Source organism: Globicephala melas, chromosome 1, assembly GCF_963455315.2.
Source record: "Globicephala melas chromosome 1, mGloMel1.2, whole genome shotgun sequence".
Classification (NCBI taxonomy): Eukaryota; Metazoa; Chordata; class Mammalia; order Artiodactyla; family Delphinidae; genus Globicephala; species Globicephala melas.
Genome location: NC_083314.1, coordinates 835,260 through 848,112, shown reverse-complemented (window position 1 = coordinate 848,112; position 12,853 = coordinate 835,260). Strand labels below are relative to the sequence as shown.

Below are 12,853 nucleotides of genomic sequence, written 5' to 3'. Positions count from 1 at the left end.
CCTGTGCCGTCCCTACGCAGGCCTCTGTGGTCTGCGGGACACGGCCCTTGTGGTTAGGGCTGAGATCGTGGAGGAGACCCGGGTAGGAGGGGTTGCCTTGCCCACAGGGAGGGTGAGGGCCTCTGGAAGGAGCGCCAGTTGGGGGATTTAAACCCCCCAGCCCCACTTAACTAGCTCCGCGTGGCCTGGGCACGTCTTCAACCCTCGAGCTGCCACCTGCTCGTCTAAAATGGGGATCACCACACATCCTGAGGATTCTCACAAGGGTTAGACGGAGCCCTGCTAACGTGGCCTGGCCCCTGATGAGCGCTGAGCCAGCCCAGGTAGCCGGGCCTCTGACGCTAGAGGGCAGCAGGTAGGTGCCGCTGAGCCGTGTGCGTGGCGATTAGATGGAGGCCAGATAGAGGGGTAAACACGTCCACGTGGGTCCGGCCCCTCCCTCGGCAGCCCCACGCAGTGGGCTCTGCCAGGGGCCGGGTAAGTTCTTTGGAGCAGAACCAGGCCCTCCAGAGGGGGCTGCAGCGACTCTGGTGCTTGGATGGCATCCGGCAGGCAAAGGATGCCAAGACGTTGCCAACTAAGTGGGTGCCAGTGGCGGCCCTGTGGCTGCTGGGGACGCTGGGGCCCTGGGCAAGGCTGGCAGGCCGTGAACGTTGCCTGGTGTCTGGAGAGCCTTCCAGCCCGAATCCCGGGCGTCACGGGAAAGATCCCCAAACCTCCATATCTTCCCTCCCTGCTAGGCCCCCTTGTCCTCAGACCCGCAGACGTTTGGGGGCCAGGAGCCTTCCTGACCCAGTTCTGACCCAGATTCCCTGCCCCTCCCCGCTTCAGTCCTTGCCTTGGCCCCCCCCAGAGGAATTTCCTGAGCCAAAGGGTGGCCGAAAGTGCAGATGCCCACCCAGCGTCCACCTGCCACCCGCCCAGGCCACTGCCCTGTGCCCAACCCCAGAGGGTGCGGGATGACAGACCCTGACAATCATTAAACCAGCCGGGCCTGATTTCCCAGCACCGCCGGCCTGGATCCCGGCCAAGTGGCACAAAATATGCAAATCACCTGGGGCCAGGAGCCCAGTCTAAAGGCCAGGAAATCCCCTCGACCAATGAGCCACCAGCTCAGGTTACCGCGGGTGCCTATAAAGGCCCGGGCGCGGGCGGAGCTCGCAGCTTCTACTTAGCGCAGCGGTGGGAGCGCGGCCTGCGTGTCAGCGCTACCTGGCGGGGCTTTCTCCCTGGATTTCCTCCGCCTGCTGCCCCTAAACCCGCCTGCCACACCCTCGGCCACCAAGGTAGGACCTCTGCCTGTCACATTCCCCCGCCTGGCCCCGGGGGGATTGGGGAGGGGCCGGTGGAGCTTGGTTCTGAGCCTGCCCAAGCAGGAGTTGCAGGGCTGGGCGGTGTCCCGAGGGCCCGAGAGCCTGTCCCTGCAAAGGACAGAGTGGCCACGACTGCAGGTCCCACTCGTGGGCCCAGGAGGGCAGAGGAGGGAGCCCAGCGGGAGGCCTTGTGCCCCCCACCAGCACACCCTCCGTCCCCCGGGCTCTGAGACCCTGGAGCCCGTCTTGAGGAGAGGGTGTCCTACGAGATGTTGACCTTCACGCCCTTGGGCCCCTGGCTCTCACCGGCCTTGCCCTCCCTTCCCAGGTAGCCTCATGGCTGCAACCTGTGAGATTAGCAACGTTTTTAGCACCTACTTCAGTACGATGTACAGCTCGGATGACCCCAATCTGGCCTCTGTTCCCCCTGCCGCCGCCTTCGGGGCCGATGACCTGGTGCTGGCGCTCAGCAGCCCGCAGGTGCCCCTGGAGGGCACAGGTGGGTCTCAGGAGGGGCTGGGCGTTTGGGGAGGGGGAGACGTCCGCCTAAGAGCCTGGGACAAGTGGGGGATCGGGCAGGGGGAGGGCTGGGGTGAGCTGTAAGAAGCTGGGGTGTTAGGATTTGGGGGCTGCGTCTGGCGGGGGTGCTGGCCGGGGTGCTGTGAGCACCGCCGCCCGCCCTGCTCCTGGCTGGGTGCTCTGAGAGTCCAGGCGGGACCCCCGGAATCCCCAGCTGGCCCCAGAAGGGGGCTGACCCGTCGCTGTGCCGGCCCCTTGCAGAGAAGGCCAGCTGGTTGGGAGAGCAGCCCCAGCTCTGGTCCAAGGCCCAGGTCCTGGACTGGATCAGCTACCAAGTGGAGAAGCACAAGTATGACGCCAGCACCATTGACCTCTCGCGCTGTGACATGGACGGGGCTGCGCTCTGCCGCTGCGCCCCTGAGGAGCTGCGCCTGGTCTTCGGGCCCCTGGGGGACCAGCTCTACTCCCAGCTCTGGGACCTCAGTGAGTCCTGGAGGGGAGCCCGCCTCCTGCCCCGCCCCCTCCTCAGTTAGGGAGCCTGGTCTGGGGACTGGCCCGAGGGCACCACCAGGGAGAGAGCCCCAGGGAGGGGAGGGGAGACCCCTGGGCTCTGACCCCCTTCTCATCAGCTTCCAGCTTCCCCGACGAGCTCAGCTGGATCATGGAGCTTCTGGAGAAGGACAGCATGGCGCTTCTGGAACCCCTGGGGGACCAGGGGCCCTTGGGTGAGAGCCCCTTCTCTCAACCCCCCCAGCCTGTCCTGTCCCCTCTCTGCCCCACACCCCCAGCTGGGAGAGTCAGGGCCCCCTCTGAACTCTCACCTCCCCCCAGACCAGGGAAGCCCCTTTGCCCCGGAGATGCTTGAGGACTGCAGACAGGCCAGCCCCTTCTACCCGGGCAGCTTCGGCACCGGGGCCCCCTCCCCGGGCAGCTCTGACGTCTCCACCGCAGGTGAGCTCTCGGGCGTCTGCCCACAGCCTCCCCTCCCCAGATGCCCTGAGCACTGGCGCCCCGCACTAGACCCCAGGCTTTCTGGGAGGACCGGAAGGGGCTCACTCTGGCCCGCCCCTCCAGGGACTGGCGCGTCTCAGAGCCCCCAGGCCTCAGACTCCGGTGGAAGCGACGTGGACCTGGACGCCCTGGACAGCAAGCTCTTCTCTGGGGGTGAGCGGAGGGAACCTCCTGGTCCCCGTGGGTGTTCCTCTGGCAGTGCTCAGGGGCTGGCCCCCTGCCCCTACCCCCTCAGGGTTTTCCTGGAGGGGGGTTGTCCCCCAGCAGCCCCCATCCCTCCCTCTCCTGACCTTCCACCTCTCCCCACAGACGGCTTTCCCGACTACAAGAAGGGGGATCTTAAGCATGGGAAGCGGAAACGGGGCCGGCCCCGAAAGCTGAGTAAAGACTCCCGGGAGTGTCTTGAGGGCAAGAAGAGCAAGCAGGGTGAGAGGGGGCCCTGCACGGCTGGGGGGCCCTGCACGGCGGGGGGGGCCCTGCACGGCGGGGGGGCCCTGCACGGTGAGGGGGGCCCTGCACGGCTGGGGGCCGTGGTGGGGCCGGGGGGCCTCTCTCCTGAGCTGGGCCCTCTGCATGTTGCTGTGCACGGGGCCAGGGTGCGCGTGGTCCCTGCCCGGTGGCAGGGCCTGGCTGGTCCTTCATGGTGCATGTGGCGGTGGAGCCACGGGGGCTGCAGGAAGGGTGGCGCTGGGGTCCAGGCTTCCTGCCCACCCCTCGTCCTGCCTGAGGGACACACTTGCTGGCGGGTGCTAGGCAGGCGCAGGCAGGGACAGTGGCTCGGCCGCTGGACAGCCCGTCCACCGAGGGCCACGCAGGGGTGGCCCTTCCACCCACCAAGTCCCTGCCCCCTGGCCTTGGCCCTTGCGTGGGCCCCCGCAGCTCCTTCTCATCTGTACGTGCAGCCCCTCCCACACGCACTGGGCCTGTTTGCGTCTTGGGGTCATTCTTCCCGGGAAGCCGTCCCCTTGTCCCCCAGGCCGGGGCCAGCTCTGTGGTCCTGCCCCTGCTAAGCTCTCACCACCTTTTGCTGTATCTGCTTTTTTACCGTGACCCCTCGAAACTGTGAGCCCCTCAATGCGGTCCCATGTCTCAACCGCTCTTGTATCCCAGCCAGACATTTGATGAGTACCTGAGCGAGTTAAACCTCTGTGCCGTGCGAGACGTGGTCTTCCTGGAGCTTCCCCAGCTGTCCCGTGGGGGAGGCCAGGAGGGAGGCAGCCGCCAGTAGGCTGTGCGCCGGGATGGGCAGCAGTCGTGGGGGTCAGGGGTCGCCTGGGCCGCTGACTGATGGAGCCTGGCCTTGCAGCCCCCAGAGGCACCCACCTGTGGGAGTTCATCCGCGACATCCTCATCCACCCGGAGCTCAACGAGGGCCTCATGAAGTGGGAGAACCGGCAAGAGGGCGTCTTCAAGTTCCTGCGCTCGGAGGCCGTGGCCCAGCTCTGGGGCCAGAAGAAGAAGAACAGCAGCATGACCTACGAGAAGCTGAGCCGGGCCATGAGGTGAGCGGGCGGCGCGACGCCGGCGCCGTCGGAACCTCCCCCTTCCGGCGGCTGTGAGTCCCGTGCAGCGCGGCGCCGGCACCATCAGAACCTCCCCCTTCCGGCGGCTGTGAGTCCCGGGCAGCGAGGAACCACGGGGTCTGGCCACCTCGTGGACTCTGTGGGAGCCTGGCTGGCCTGCAGCACACGCTGAATTCGGTCTGACCGCATTTCTTTGCGTCGCCTGCAAGGCTCGTCCTAAGAAAGGCTCTTGATGGTAAAAAGGGCAGTAGCCGAGGCCCACACCATTGAAGCCATTAAGTTGCCTGTCTCTGGACCTTGGTTTCCTCGCAGACCATCGCTAAGGTTTCCTCAACCCTAAAATCACGTGGCTTCGTGATGGGCCCAGGACAGAGGTGAAAGCCACACAGAAGCCAGGGCATGGCCCGGTGCGCGGGACAGAGCAGGGCGAAGGAGCAGAGGCTGCTCCGTGCAGGAAGTGGCTCGGGCCCAGGTCGGCCGGGCTGCAGCCCAGCGGGGCAGGTCACCTGAGGATTCCTGGCAGGCGGGCCCCTGCCTGGGCACCTCTGACCACCCTTCTCCCCTCAGGTACTACTACAAACGGGAGATCCTGGAGCGGGTGGACGGCCGGCGGCTTGTCTACAAGTTCGGCAAAAACTCCAGCGGCTGGAAGGAGGAGGAGGTGGCCGGGCATAGGAACTGAGGGTCGGACCGGCCCTGCGACCAAAGCTCGGACCTGAGGCTGCAGCCCCCGGAGGGGACCACCAGGACGCCTGGGCATGCGCCCTGCGCCGTGGAGAGAAGCTGAGGCTCTGGCTCCTGTCGGCCATCGTCCTGGCATCTGGGGCAGGTGGCCTCTGCTCTCTGTTCTCCTCTTGGAATTACAAGCCTGGTGTTTGAGGCCACTTGTGTGCTGGCTGTAGCTGCGCTCGCGGCTCCTTCTGTCTGGGCTGCGTCAGACCAAATCAGACCCCAGTGGCGGACACCTCCCTCCTACAGAGGCCGGAGCGGGCTGAGAAGGCTGGGGGCCCTGGGCCCTGAGAAGGGCCCCCTCTTTCTGGACTGGCTTCCCACTCCCCACTCAGTGCTTGGACTCCGCGGGCGGGGGTCAGAGCACTCCGTAATTTATGTGCTATAAATACAGATATGTACATAGAGATCTATTTTTTCTAAGACATTCCCCTCCCGCCCCTCCCTCACCAGGTGCTGGTGGCCCACTGACTGTTCTAGGCCCTCTGTGGACCAGTGAGGAGCAGGGCAGTGCCAGGACCCTTGGGACGGGGCTCCTGGCTCCCTCCTCCTGTGAATGGGGGCAGAGACCTCCAATAAAGTGCCTTCTGGGCTTTTTCTAACCTTTGTCTTAGCTACCTGTATACTAAAGTCTAGAGCTCTGGCCCGGATGTGGGCAATGGGGCTGGGAAAGGGGACCAGGGCAGGGATCTGCCGGCTGCAGGTGAAGGTGGAGGCTGAGGTTGGGGGAGAGTGAGGGGATGGGTGATCCTTCCCTGGAGCTTGGGCTGTCCTGCCGCCACGAGGCACCAGCGGGGCGACCTGGGCCGAGCCAGGCCTCTGCAGCCCGCTGCCCCGCTGTCAGGCCGCCGTGCCCTGGCATCCACTAAGGAGTCCGGAATTGCGTGTCTGGCCTTGTGGAGTAGATGTGCATTCCAGCCAAGCTGGCTGCAAGCTGAGTATCTGTGAGATGAATCCAAGCTTTCGTTGTCGGACGTGGAATCGGAGTTATGATCTTGCGGAGGGAAAAGCAAACAAAGCGAGATGAGTGCTTGAGGACTCGGGGGAGGAGGAACGCCTGGCCTGGTCTGTGTGGCACCGCGGGCACCGCTGCCGCCGCGCGGCCCCCTCCCCACGACGGAGACTGACAGCCCGGGTCACAGGCGCAGAGGGAGGCTCGGCTCCCTGGGGACTCAGCCGTGCTCCCTGCCGTCTCCCCAGAGGCTTCTCCAGGGTTGGGGCTCCTCTGACGGTGTCCTCGGCAGACTCCAGAAGGTGCTGCTCTGTCTGCACAGAATGACACATCTGGGTTCAGGTGGGGCTGTGGGTGGGGGGTCCTCGTGCAGAACATCTCCCAGAGCGGAGTTCCTTCAGTCTGAGGCCTCGAGTTCCGGGGAGCACTTTAAAAAGCCATTTTGTGTGTTTGCAAGGCTGTTTAGCTGTCTTAGAAATATCAGATTATTCACCAAAGGGATGCGGGTAAGAAAGGGATCTGAGAAAAACAGGTGTGTGCTGGTGTGTGCGTGTGCACGTGTGTGCGTGGGGCTCACTCAGGAGGACAGGGCCTGGGGGCTAGGAGCAGTCCTCACTTCCCCGCGGCTGCTTTATCGGGGGTCCTGGCCTAATAGTCGCCTCATTTCTTGAAAATGACCAAGTGCGGGCGCTGTGCTCACCTCTCCGCCCGTGTTATCTGGGGTCCTCGCGCTCCCAGAGGGTCACCCACGTTGCCTGAGTCCCTTCTGAGAGTGGGCAGGAGCCCCGGGACCACAGCACACCTCCGGGACCCCAAGCCCGCCCAGGACCCTCCGCCTCCATCAGCTTCTTCAGCCCCGAAGGAGGCACCGGCGGTGAGACGCGGCCCGGAGGGTCTGCTGGGGAGAGCTGCCCGCGGTCCAGCCCTTCATCCCGTGCCAAAGGGCCCGAGGCAGCAGTGCCCGCACGGCGCGCCGACCTTTGTCCTGCCGTTTTCAGTTTATGAGGTGCTTTCCTCATCCTTTATCTCATTCCTTCCGCACCACAGCCCTCGGAGGGGACTGGGCGTCCCCGTGTCCCGGCTGGGGCAGGAGGCTGGTCCAAGGTCGGCGGAGCCTGGACTCCTGCCGGCGCTTGGGGGCGACAGGGGGCGGGGCCTCGCTCCCTCCTAGGGGGCGTGGTCCTCAGTGTCTCCGTCCCAACACTGCAACCCCGCCCCCGCCCCCCTCCCCAGGACACTGCAGGGCCCGGCAGCCCTGGCAGCCCTGCCCGTCCCCATCTCTCCGCCGGCTGGACTCAGGGGCGTGGCCCACCTCTTACTGCCCCCGTGGGGTCGGGGGACTGCTGGGCAGGTGAGGGAGCCCCTCGGGGCGTGCCTGCGGGGGAGGGGCGGCTCCGCCCCTTCAGCTCCCCTCCCGCACGCGGGGGAGCTGAGCTTTCCCTGTCTTCGATTCCTTTCGCTCTGTTTACACCCTTTCACCCTCAGGAGCTGTGGGGCCTCCGGGCAAGGCCGGGCTTACTCATCTCGGTGCCTCCGCAGCGCCTGGCACAGAGAAGGCGGTCGATAAATATTTGCTTGGCTGCCCTGTACCTCTCCCTGCCTCTCCCTGCCCGGCCGCTCCCTCCCCCTGGGCACACACGCACTCAGGCCCCCCAGCCACACACACACACACACACACACACACACACACACACACGCACACGCACACACACACACACACACACACACACACACACACACACACCCCTCAGCGCGCCCCCTGCAGTGGACGAAACCCCCAGCCCCTGAGTTATCAGCTCACCTCCCCCCTCCTCTCTGAAGCGGTTCTGCTTCCCTTCTCCCCGCCAGGTGGGCTCCAGCCTGCCCCCAAGTCGGGCCCAATGCAAAATGAAAACTCAGCCCCGTTGTTAAAAATTATGAACCACTCCCAAGTGGCGACAGCAGAGCTGGGCATTCATGGGGCCCTGAGCGACCCCTGAGGGCAGCATCCCTGCCCGTCAGAGCCGCTGAGCCGCCCACCATGCCTCCTGCTACAGGTGCATCTGCAGCAGCAGAAAACCAGGAATACGTGGCCAACTCTTTAAAATCAGAACAATCGGGCTTCCCTGGTGGCGCAGTGGTTGGGAATCCGCCTGCCAACGCAGGGGACATGGGTTCGAGCCCTGGTCCGGGAAGATCCCACATGCCGCGGAGCAACTAAGCCCGTGAGCCACAACTACTGAAGCCCGTGTGCCACAATTACTGAGCCTGTGCTCTAGAGCCCGTGAGCCACAACTACTGAGCCCGCGTGCCACAACTACTGAAGCCCGTGTGCCACAATTACTGAGCCTGTGCTCTAGAGCCCGTGAGCCACAACTACTGAGCCCGCGTGCCACAACTACTGAAGCCCATGTGCCACAACTACTGAAGCCCACGCCTACAGCCCATGCTCCACAACAAGAGAAGCCACTGCAATGAGAAGCCCACGCACCCCAAAGGAGAGTGGCCCCCACTCGCCGCAACTAGAGAAAGCCTGTGCAGCAACGAAGACGTAACGCAGCCAAAAATAAGTAAATAAATTTAAAATCAGAACAATTTTCACACAATAACGGGATGGTGGCTTCTCTTTAACCAAAAGATCTGGCTGTGCTGAGCCAGCTCCCCACTGGACCACAGTCTGTGGAGGCAGAACCGTGGGTCCCCGCAGCCACCATCGTCACTGCCACGCAGGGCCCTGTGGCCCGTAAGCAGGAAGTCCTCAGCCGGGGTGAAAGTGCCTGACCCCACCTACTGCTTCCGGACTAGGAGCTTGTCCTGCAGCCCCTCTACCTGCAAAACGATGGCTCCTTGAGGCTGTCAATCAATAAACAGGTGATGGGGGGGGGTCATACCTGGATGTGGGTTCCTGCCAGCCGCCTCCACCATGAGGGCCTGGGACCAGAGCCCCCTGATATGCACTTGGAAGCATCAAATTTTCTCACCTCAAGACCTCTTTTAGCCCAGTTGGTGTACAACATATCAAGGACACCCATATACACCCTGGAATATGGGTGCCCTCTGTGCTGGGCATAGCTGATTAACCCAGGGTGCTGAAGAGCCGCCCTTGCCCGGCAGCCTTGTCCCGGCCCGGCCCCTCTCCCTGTGGAGGGATTCATCTGTGCAACACCTCTTCACAGAGTCTTCCCGAAACTGACCTCTTTTAAGGAAAAACCGTCCCTAGGTGAGCCGGTGAGTCCTGCATCGTAACCAAATCCCAATGCCTGAGGGACAGGACACTAGACCCAGGTGAACAAGCCCTATTTCATAGATGGGGAAACTGAGGCTCAGAGGAGGCAGGCGACTTGCTCAAAGGCACACAGCGTGCGGTGAGAACGTGAGCTCAGTGTCGACAGCTGCCCACTAAGCAGCACCTACTGGGTGAGGGGTCACTCATCCCTCCTCTCACTGAGCATCTGCCTTGCCACCGGGCTGCGTGCGGGGGGCCCGGGAGGGAAGGGTCACCCAGGACTGCGGAGCCCACGAGATCTCAAAGAACAAACCCCCATCAGCCTCCCAGCAGACCTGTGAGGCAGGATGGACCCTCCTCTCCTAGGCGGGGAAACCGAGGCTGTGCAGGGCGAAGAAGCAGCCTATAAGGGCCTGAGACCAGGATCTGGAGCCTGGCTTCCTGCGCCTCTGTCCTCAGCCCCACCACGGACTCCGGACTCCGCCTGCAACCCCACTGCCAGATGCACAGTTTGAGAAGCGCCTGGGGTGGGGGCTCCATCAGAGTAGGTTTCAGGATGCTTCCCAGTGACCCTGTGGGAGGATGCAGAACGAGGTGCCAGTTTTTGAGACACTCACAGTAGCCTCCTCATTCTTGTCCCGACTCCCCTCCCCCTCCTCCGCTCCTTCCCCCAGCTTGCCTCCCCTCCTCCCCCCTGCCTTCTCCTCCCCTTCCCCTCCCCATCTCCCCTCCCCCTCCCCTCCCTCCTGCCCTCCCCTCCTCCTTCTCCTCCCCCTCTCTTCCCCCTCCCCCACCTACTCCCCTCCCCCTCTCCCCTCCCCCTCCCACCTCTCCCCTCCCCCTCCCACCTCTCCCTCCTCCCCTCCTGCTACGTGCAGGGCTGGGCTGGGGCAGCACCAGCAGCAGTTAGCCCAGCTCAGCCACCCGTTACTGGAACCTCCGTGTCAACTCTGGAGCTGATCCAGGAGACCACACCCAGTGTCCCGAATGACTCAGCTTCACCTGCCCACCTCCACACCTGCCAGCCTCAGTGACCCAGGCCACAGCAGGAGGGGAAAGTCCCGACATCCCTTGGTCTATCCTTATCTACCCCATGGGTTTGCAGGGCATGCTGGGATTTATAGTCCTTATAGTGCAGGCTTGGTGCCCTGGCTGATTTCTAGCCGTGAGGAAAAGTCAGTGCAAATGCTGGGGTTTGGAGGGTGCAGACAGAGCATGTACACTCTTCCGTAGCATCGTCTGACATGCAAGCAACTTAAGATTAGGAGAGCCACCACCTCTCATATATCAAATTGGCAAAGAGTAAAAAGAAAACCCCTGGTGTCTAGGCTGGTGAGGATGTGAAGAAACTCAAGCCTGCACAAACCGTTGGTCTAGGTGGGAATTAGGAGACACTTTCCGAAGAACAATTTGACAAGCTGTCTAAAAACCTTGAAAAGCGTGCATGACTTTTCCCTAGCAATTTCACATCTGAGCACTTTTTTCCAAAGAAAATAATTGGGTAGGTGCACAAAGATACGTGTACCAGGGCTCCCTCTGTGGCGGTGGTGTAATTGGAGACAAATGGTAGCGACCTAAGTGTCACCCAAAGGGGGCTGGCGAAACTCACTGCAGTAGAGATATTTACTCACCTCCCAGGCAGCCCATAAAGTGAGGTTGGGCACCTCTATTTACCGACATGTGCAGCTGTCCATGATGTACCATTAAGTGGGAAGACAGTGGATTTGCATTCACCGTGTGTCAAATGATACACTTTTGTAAAAATGTTAGTGGTTATCTCTGGGCAGAATCATGGAAAATAACTATATTTTCTTAAAAAAACAGATTCTGTGTATATTACTATAAAAGAACTAAACTATTTCCCATTTTGAAAAAAAACACACACACACAGAAAACCAACTTTAGGTATCAATGGGTGAGAAGAAATTTCCAAAGGCTGTTATTTACACCTACTGCCTCCACGTCTTTCTTCCTTTCAATCACTTTCAATTTGATGAGAGCCTTTGGCTCTGAGAGGTTAGGACTTTGCCCAGAGATTCACAACAAATTCCGGTGTTTTTGTTTCTTCTTTCTTTCCTCTGCGATGATCCCATGGAAGCCATTCTCCTCTCAGTGTCCTTTTTTTTTTTTTGCGGTACGCGGGCCTCTCACTGTTGTGGCCTCTTCCGTTGCGGAGCACAGGCTCCGGACGCGCAGGCTCAGTGGCCATGGCTCACGGGCCCAGCCGCTCTGCAGCATGTGGGATCTTCCCGGACCTGGGCACGAACCCACGTCCCCTGCATCGGCAGGAGGACTCTCAACCACTGCGCCACCAGGGTAGCCCCTCAGTGTCCTTTTTTATCTCTAGCATCCCTGTGTGACCTCTGCAGTTTTCGTGTCTGCTGAAATTCTATATCTGTTCCTGCTTGTTGTCTGCCTTTTCCACTAGAACCGTTAACATCTGAGTTATACATGAATCTGGTTCTATTGGTAACTTTGTTTTTTGACAACGAGATATTTTTCCTTTTTTTTTTTTTTTTTTTGCAGTAAGTGCTGGACATCTGTGTAGAACAGTAGAGGATGAGATAAACAGCATATGTGGCTGGGAATGGGTGTGCCTCTTCTGCTAGGCCGTGTGTCTGTCTGTGTGTGTCCAGGAACGCTGAGTTAGCTGGGCAGGAGTTCAGGTCGGTCTGAGCTTTGTGATGGTGATAGTTGGCTGCCCATCCCTTGGTGCTGGGCTTTCTCTGAGTCCCTGCTGCACCCTGGGCCTTCAGCACCTATGTCCCTCTGCACCTGTGTCATGGAAGGTGCTCTGTCCATGCTGTCCTCTGTGTAGGTGGCTGTTGCTTGGTGCCTGATGTCCCGGTGGCACGGTGCTGGGGGTCAGGATGTCCCCTTGTCCTGGTCCAGGCTCCTCCTGGGCAGGCCCCATGTGCCTGGGCCTCCAGGGTAGGAACTTTGCAATGACCCTCCCGTCTGTGGCAGGACTTGTGTGGAGAAGACCTTGCAGGCCTGTCACGCATGCTTCCTTACCTGGACACTGTTGGCATTTGGGGCTGTCTGACTCATGGTTGTGGGGCTGTCCTGGGCTTTGTAGAAGTTCAGCGGCGTCTCTGGCCTCCACCCACCAAAAGCCCTCAGTGCACTCTGTCCTCCCAGCTCTGGGGACCAAAAATGTCTCTAGACTTTGCTAAATGTCCCTGGGGGCAAATTGCCCAGAACCCGCAGACCCCCAGCTGTTTTCTGCCCCTCCTCCCAGCGCCTGAAGGTTCTAGGTCCCCTTCTGTGCCCATCCCTCTCTCCTCCTCCTCCTTTTCCTGCTTTTCTAGGGGCGGGTCTGGGTGGGGCTTCTGCCTTTCCCCCCCGGGGGGGGGCCTCTCTACTCTCCCACCTGCCCTGTCTTTCTCCTGATCCCTGAGGAGGCCTGTGGAGGAGAGCCTCCCTCCGCCCTTAGCAATTTGTTAAATACGTTAGCAAAATTCTCATCCCCTGGGCTGTCTCCCCCTCGCTCTGCCTCAAGTGAGTCATTCTCATCCCATCTTTCCCTGGAGGGGCCCGTCTTTCCTTGGGCTCTAGGTTACCTAGTTGCCCTGTGACCTCAGCTTTCTTTCTTTCTTTC

General features: G+C 61.4%; 1 protein-coding gene across 2 annotated transcripts; it reads left to right on the top strand.

The window, feature by feature from the left end:
- The first annotated feature begins 885 nt into the window (after nt 1-885).
- ELF3 (E74 like ETS transcription factor 3) lies at nt 886-5,664 on the top strand. Of its 2 annotated transcripts, XM_070046256.1 has the most exons (9): nt 886-1,286; nt 1,642-1,812; nt 2,094-2,315; nt 2,462-2,557; nt 2,664-2,783; nt 2,907-2,996; nt 3,153-3,269; nt 4,150-4,345; nt 4,934-5,664. In XM_070046256.1, the coding sequence occupies exons 2-9, from the start codon at nt 1,650-1,652 to the stop codon at nt 5,046-5,048; spliced, it is 1,119 nt and encodes a 372-aa protein (XP_069902357.1). In that variant the 5' UTR covers nt 886-1,286; nt 1,642-1,649; the 3' UTR covers nt 5,049-5,664. The 2 variants fall into 2 exon arrangements, with proteins under 2 accessions (XP_069902357.1, XP_060140969.1); XM_060284986.1 differs by having other exon boundaries at nt 886-1,812.
- The last annotated feature ends 7,189 nt before the right edge of the window (nt 5,665-12,853 follow it).